Source organism: Carassius auratus, chromosome 30, assembly GCF_003368295.1.
Source record: "Carassius auratus strain Wakin chromosome 30, ASM336829v1, whole genome shotgun sequence".
NCBI classification, from domain to species: domain Eukaryota; kingdom Metazoa; phylum Chordata; class Actinopteri; order Cypriniformes; family Cyprinidae; genus Carassius; species Carassius auratus.
In genome coordinates this window covers 17,428,664-17,436,512 of record NC_039272.1, presented here as the reverse complement: position 1 = coordinate 17,436,512, position 7,849 = coordinate 17,428,664, and the positions used below count along the sequence as shown (strand labels likewise).

Sequence of the window (7,849 nt, the reverse complement as noted above, 5' to 3'; positions counted from 1 at the left end):
GCCACAAGGCGGCGACATTGCAAAGTTTGGACAATTCAGTCATCAATAAGAGTTGATACCCTTGGATTTGGAGGTCAGATTGAATTTTTTCAGCTTGAAAAATTAATTTCTTGGTTGATGTTGCATTAACATTTATTATAATTGAAATTGTATGCAAATGGTTGAAAAAAGTTTTTGCATTTAATACTTTTCTGAGTTGAGATTAATGTGTAACTTGTTTAATAATTGACATTGTACAATTTCAATGTGTTAGTACAGCTGGCTATTAGAGTTTAAGGCTGAATAATTTTGTGGTTTAAACCAAGTTACCAACATGGATGTAAATAGATCAGACAGTGTCTTAGACCAAGTCATTCAAGCTCTTGAAGATGAAAAAGCGCAATTAGAGGGGAAATTAGAAACTGAAATTGATGTCTCAGAAAGACAAACATATGAAGAACGCCTTGCAGAAATTAATGCAGATTTGCAAGCTAATAAGACAAAACTTCAAGGGTCATCATCACAAGTTGAGCAAGAAGTTAGGCGTTCAGAAAGAGAAAGACGTCCAACAGAAAAAATGCTTGAGTCAAGACGTGATGAGTTAACAAAAAGAGAAAGGAAGTTTATGTTCACATACTTAAACTTTAAAGCTGAAGCTCAGTTTATCAGATCTAAACTGAAAGAACAATGCTCTAAAACCGAGTTAGGTGATATGATAGTGACTGCAGAAAAACGTGAAGCGGAGTTAAAACAAACCTATGAGAGTATTCGTGCAATGAACGTCCCATCTCAAGATATAAGAAGGAAAATGGATAGCTGCACTTCAGTAACTAGTGAAGTAACTGTACTGTTGAAAAGACGTTGCGCAGAAGTTGACACTAAAGAGTTTGATGCGGAGGCTGTAAAAGAAACACTCCTCCAGTTACTGCAAAGAGATGACGCCAAGTCAATTTATGGATCAACTGTGTCGAGAGCTGAAAAAGAAAGTCAGCAGGGAAGTCATATGTCAGTAAAAAGAGCGGAAGCAGCGGCACGCTTGGCTGCAAAACGTGCTGAACTAAATCGAGAAAAAGAAATCTCAGCTCAAAGAAAAGAGGTGCTAGCCCAACAAGAGAGGTTAAAAATGCTGGAGGAACAAAGGGATCTTGAAGTCATGGAAGCTGAATATAGTGTGTACGCAGAAGAGGAATCAAGATTGAACGCTGAAATAAGAGAAACAAACGAAAAATGTGCTTTGCCTCCATGTCAGCATCCGCTGCAACACAATAGCCATTCATGCACCAAGGTTTCAACCTTTCAACCTTTAGCTCAACCGTGCTCTGAAAATAAGCTAGAGACTAAAGTAGATGAGGTTGTATTAGTGAAAGCACTAACAGAATCTCTGGCAATGACCAAACTTCCAGCTCCAGAGCCATTCACCTTTACAGGTGACCCACTCAAGTTCATTGAATGGCGCACTTGTTTTAAAGCTTTAATTGAAACAAACTGCACAACTTCAGCACATAGGCTCTTCTATCTAAAAAAGTACATAAGTGGAGATGCTCTTAGTGTACTAGAGGGAACATTTTATAGGAGTGATGAAGATGCATACACGCAAGCTTGGGATGCCCTGAATAAACGCTATGGACACCCTTTTGTAGTTCAAAGAGCATTTAGGACAAAGTTGAGTAACTGGCCAAAAATAGGACCTAAAGAATCACTGAAATTGAGGGAGTTTAGTGATTTCCTTATCTCCTGTAAAAATGCAATGCCTCATGTACATGGTTTGGGAGTTTTGGACGATTGTGAAGAGAACCAGAAATTGCTTCAGAAACTTCCTGACTTTATAACAACTCGCTGGAATAGGCATGTCAGTAAAGCACTCGATGATGGAAAGCCATACCCAAGTTTCGCTGAGTTTTCAGACTTTGTGGCAGAAGAGGCACGTATTGCATGTAATCCTGTTTCCTCTCTACATGCTTTAAAGCATGCAGATGAAAGGTTAGGAAAGGAGCAAAAACATTTCAAAGCCAGTGCTCTGATGCAAAATGTTAAACCCATTGCAAAGAACTTTAATGCATTGGAAAGAGAAACCAGTACCAAACTCAACCCTTCTGCTACTCGAGATAAAAGACAACTAGAATGTATCTGCTGTCAGCAAAATCACTTCATATACAAATGTGAAAAGTTTGCGGCAATGCCTCTTGAGGAGAAGAAAAGGTTTGTCATCAACAACAAGATGTGCTTTGGTTGTCTGAGAGTCGGCCATATCTCCAAAAACTGTAGAAAGCGAGCAACTTGCAACATCTGCAGGCAAAGTCATCCCTCTCCACTTCATGAAGAACGTTTACAAGGAGGAAAACCAGAAGCTTCATCTGACGAAAGGGCTTCCATTAGCTTATGTAGTGTGGGAATGGACAACTATAATCGCACTTCAATGATAGTTCCAGTATGGCTCTCTTGTGCAACAAAGGACAGCCCAGAAATTCTAGTCTACGCATTGCTGGACACGCAGAGCAGTAATACATTCATCAATCAGGACATCTGCGACAAACTTCAAGTACATACAGAACCTGTGAAATTAAAGCTGTCCACAATGACTGATCGAGCTACGATAGAGGATTGTCAGAGAGTAGATGGACTAAGAGTGAGAGGCTATAGTTTGCAAGAGTACATTGAGTTGCCACCAGTTTACACTCAAGACTACATTCCCTTGGAACGAGATAGCATTCCTACTTGCAAAAAAGCTCAGAAATGGACCCACCTGCTCAGTGTTGCAGACAAAATGCCAGATCTATTGGATTGTCCTGTAGGGCTTCTAATTGGCTATGATTGTCCAAGAGCTCTAAAGCCAACCCAAGTGATATCAGGGAATGAAAACGAGCCTTACGCAGTCAAAACAGACTTAGGCTGGAGTATAGTGGGATCCATAGCTCCCAATAGTTGCTCTAGAGATGTAACAGGGTTCTGTCATCGCATATTGGTGAAGGAACTCCCAGCTATAACACCTGCCTCTATAATCAGGACATTAGAAGCTGACTTCCGGGATACAGATTCAAAAGAGAGGACAATATCTCAGGAGGACATTCAATTTCTTCAACAGTTGGATGAAAGGGTTCAACACAACAGAGAAGGACATGTGGAAATGCCCTTACCTTTCAGAAAGCGTCCTCAGTTGCCGAACAATAAGAAGCTTGCTGTGGTTCGTTTGAGATATTTGAAAAGGAAAATGGAGAGAAGTCCTAAGTACAGAAAGGACTATGTGAGATTTATGGACAGTGTCTTTAGAGATGGAGATGCTGAAGAAGCAACTACCACTGGAAAAGAAGACAGTACATGGTACATCCCACACCACGGGGTGTACCACCCAAGAAAACCAGAGAAAATAAGAGTGGTATTTGACTGCTCAGCCAAATTTGAAGGCACATCTCTAAATGACCACTTACTCACAGGGCCAGACTTAACAAATACTCTGACTGGAGTGCTGTGTAGATTTCGTGAGCATCAGATTGCTATTGTTTGCGATGTGGAGAAGATGTTCCATCGCTTTCATGTCAATCTAGATGATCGTGATTTCCTGAGATTCCTATGGTGGGAAGAAGGGAACACTGAAAAGGAACCCAAGGAATATTGCATGCGAGTTCACATTTTTGGAGCAGCATCCTCTCCAGGGTGTGCGAACTATGGCATGAAATATCTAGCCAGCAAATATGAGAAGGACTACCCACTGGCAGCAAGCTTCATTCGCAAAAACTTCTATGTGGATGATGGTCTTGTCAGCATTGATTCCAATGAGAAAGCCAACAAGTTGATTAATGAAGCGAGAGATGTTTTGGCCAAAGGAAAACTGCGATTACACAAGTTTGTGTCCAATAGCAGAGAAGTTTTGAATGCAATTCCAGAGAGTGAACGTGCCAGTGTAGTAAAGGATGTTGATCTGAACTACAATGAGCTTCCAATGCAGAGTGTACTGGGAGTAAAGTGGAACATAGAGACTGATACATTCTCATTTAAAGTCGACCTTACTGAAAAGGCTGCTACTCGAAGGGGAATTCTATCAGTGGTTGCAAGTGTGTACGACCCATTAGGTTTTCTTGCTCCCTACGTCTTTGTTGGAAAAAGAGTGCTCCAAGAGATGTGTAAACGAGGAGTAGGATGGGATGAACCTCTTCCCTCTGATCTGAAGCCAAAGTGGGATACATGGCTCCATGACTTGGAAAATCTCCAAAGGATTCGAATACCAAGATGCTTCATTCCTGAAAATATGGGCAAAATCCAGAAAATTGAACTGCATCATTTTTCAGATGCCAGCAGTGAAGGTTATGGACAGTGTTCATATATCAGGACTGTTGCTGATGAGCAAGTGCATTGTGCGCTGGTCATGGGAAAGGCCAGAGTAGCCCCTACAAAGGTTTTCAGCATACCACGCCTTGAGCTGACTGCAGCCACAGTTTCAGCATCAGTAAGTCATCTTCTTAGAGAAGAGCTAGATCTGGAGATAAATGAGGAGTTTTTCTGGACGGATTCCCAGATAGTATTAGGGTATATCAAGAACGAAGCCAGACGCTTTCATGTTTTTGTGGCTAATCGTGTCCAGAAAATAAGAGACTCTACAGATCCAAAGCAGTGGTTCTATGTGGAAACCAATCAAAATCCAGCAGACTGTACATCTAGGGGTTCCAAGGTGGCAGACCTAATTGACTCAAGTTGGTTGAAAGGCCCAAAGTTTCTATGGGAAAAGGAAATTGTTACTCATAAAACTTCACCAAAGCTTCTTGTAGGTGACCCTGAGGTAAAAGTCCTGAAAACAGATGCCTGTGTAAGAGACAACTTTCTTGAAAGACTAACAAGATTCTCAGATTGGAATACAGCAATCAATGCTATAGCTAGAATCAAAAGACTTGTGAAAAGAGACAGATCAGGGTTCATTAGTGTAGAGGAGAGAGAGAAAGCAGCTCTTGTGCTCATCAAGGCAGCACAAAAAGAAGCCTTTGAAGAAGAACTGAAATGTCTCAGTCAAAACCCTGCTAAGCTACCGAAAAATAACAGGTTATACCAACTTGATCCTGTTCTCCAGAATGAACTGCTCAGGGTTGGAGGTCGGTTAAGAAAGTCTAACGCAGCATTGGAGTTGAAACATCCAATAATTCTTCCTAAGGAAGGCATTGTCACACAGCTGATACTTGACTATTGCCACAAGAAAATTCAACATCAAGGTCGAGGTCAAACCTTAAATGAGCTCAGATCCAGTGGATATTGGATAATGGGTGCAAGCAATGTAGTGGCCAAATACATCAAAAATTGTGTTACATGCAGAAAGCTGCGCAGACCAGTTGAAGAACAGCGCATGGCTGACCTTCCAGCTGACAGAGTAGAACCATCACCCCCATTCTTGTATTCTGGTATTGACTGTTTTGGCCCCTTCTACACGAAACAAGGTCGGAAAGAATTCAAACGATATGGTCTGTTGTTTACGTGCCTGAGCTCCAGGGCTGTACATTTAGAAATGTTAGAAGATCTCACTACTGATGCATTTCTGAATGCTTTAAGATGTTTCATAGCAATCAGAGGAGCCGTGCGACAGATCAGATCCGACCAAGGCACAAATTTCGTGGGGGCAAGGAATGAGCTGGAGAAAGGTTTGAAGGATCTAGACCAAGAGAGGATCTCTACCTATCTTGCAAGCAAACAGTGTGATTTCCTTATGAATGTTCCTGAAGCAAGCCACATGGGAGGTGTGTGGGAACGCCAGATAAGAACAGTAAGGAGTGTGATGAATGCTGTTCTGGCACAAGCTAAAGGAAGACTGGATGACACCTCATTGAGGACATTCTTCTACGAGGCAATGTTAATCGTGAATAATCGTCCGCTTGCCACTAACACAATAAATGACCCAGAGAGTCTTGAGCCCTTGACTCCTAACCATCTGCTTACGATGAAGACATCAGTGCCTCTGCCTCCTCCTGGCAAATTTATTCGTGAAGATCTGTACGCTAGGAAAAGGTGGAGAAGAGTGCAATACTTGTCAGAGCAGTTTTGGAGCAGGTGGCGTAAAGAATACCTGGCCAACTTAAGCCTCAGACAACAATGGCACAAAGCTAGAAGAAATGTTCAAATTGGAGATGTAGTGATTGTCAAAGAGGACAATGTTCACAGAAATGAATGGAGGTTAGCTAGAGTTGTTGAGACAAGTGCAGATGATGATGGGCTTGTAAGAAAGGTTAAACTCCAAATGGGACAAAGTAAGTTAGGTAAAAAGGGTGAGAGATTGACACAAATAACTCTTTTGGAACGTCCAATTCAAAAAATAGTGGTAATAGTTGAGAACAATTCCTAAACTACGAGTATACACACAGTTGTCTTAACATACAGAGTAGTGTTGTTCAAAGAAAATGAAAATAACTCTTATGTTGAAAGTGTTGAAAGAAGAATGAAAGTTAACTGACAGCTTATAGGAAAATTACAGGCTTAATTGATTTCAGTTAAAAGGTAGTAATTTCATAAATCCTTGTAATTTTGGTGGCAGTGTAGCTGACACAGAAAAGGTTTATTTCTTGCTGAATATTTTGTTACCCTTTTTAAAAAGTATTTGTTTGTTTGTTACAAATGTTGTTTAATAATTGAATGTTTATTTGAGTATTGTATATGTTTAACAATTGCCAATAGTGACACCTACTGGTGAAAATATGTAGCATTGTACGTATGTAGGTCACGTGGTTTGATAAGCTGCATTGAGCATTGGGAAAGCACGAGGTGATCACGAATGGAGAAGTGTAAGATCGTAAGAAGTAAAAGATTAATAAGATTGTTTGTTAAGAAGATCTCTAATGTCTCCTGAATCCTGATTGGAAAGCACACGGTATGTTTGTTTGTGTTTTGGTTAATTTTGTGTATAGTTTAAGGTATTTTGTGTATTAGTATGTTTAAGCCATATGATTAATCTACAATGTAATGTAAAATGACTTCATCACAAATGTAATTGCAATTTTATTTTTTATTCTTTAGTTTTTCACGGTTCTCAGATGTTTGTGATGACAAGGGGACAGACATTAAAACTGAAAATCTGAATCTGAAGGCATCAGTTGAAGCGTGCTTATTTTCTAATCACGGAGAAAAACTTCAGGAGCCGTTATAGATCTCATGTGTTTTTTATCTCTCAATAATTGAATTTTGAAAACCACAACTTGAGATTGTTTTAGAAACATCAGAAAGATATATATTATATCGAAAGTTTGGGCACCCTTTGCAGAATCTGCGAAAATGCGGGTAATTATCAAAAAATAAGAGATCATACTAAATGCATGTTATATTTTATTTAATACTGTCCTGAGTAAGATATTGTGTATAAAAGATATTAACATTTAGTCTACAAGACAAAAAAAAAATGCTGAAATTATTAAAATAACCCCCTAAAAAAATTTTTAGGTGAATTTAGCAGTGACTGTATGATTTTGAGATGCATCTTATCAGACTGTGGACATTTGAGGGACTCAAACACAACTATTTAAAAAGATTCAAACATTCACTGATGCTCCAGAAGGAAACAAGATGCATTAAGAGCTGGGGGGTGAAAACTTTTGAACACGATGAAGATGGCCAAATTTGTCTTATTTTGTTGAAATATAATTTTTTCCATTTAGTTCTGCCCTTCGTAAGCAACAGAAGATACTTGTATGTTTCCCGGTACACAAATTAAGTACAATTTACCTTGATCTTCAAATTCCAAAAGTTTTCACCCCCCAGCTCTTAATGCATCTTGTTTCCTTCTGGAGCATCAGTGAATGTTTCAATCTTTTTTAAATAGTTGTGTTTGAGTCCCTCAAATGTCCTCAGTGTGATGAGATGCATCTCAAAATCATAAAGTCACTGCTGGGAAGGGTTCAAATATGCA

General features: G+C 39.7%; 1 protein-coding gene across 1 annotated transcript; it reads left to right on the top strand.

The window, feature by feature from the left end:
- Positions 1 to 1,884: 1,884 nt before the first annotated feature.
- LOC113049461 (uncharacterized) lies at positions 1,885 to 7,030 on the top strand. The gene is made up of 2 exons (XM_026211828.1): positions 1,885 to 6,817; positions 6,964 to 7,030. Exon 1 carries the CDS (start codon positions 2,000 to 2,002, stop codon positions 6,293 to 6,295), a length of 4,296 nt encoding a protein of 1,431 aa, XP_026067613.1. The 5' UTR covers positions 1,885 to 1,999; the 3' UTR covers positions 6,296 to 6,817; positions 6,964 to 7,030.
- Positions 7,031 to 7,849: the final 819 nt, after the last annotated feature.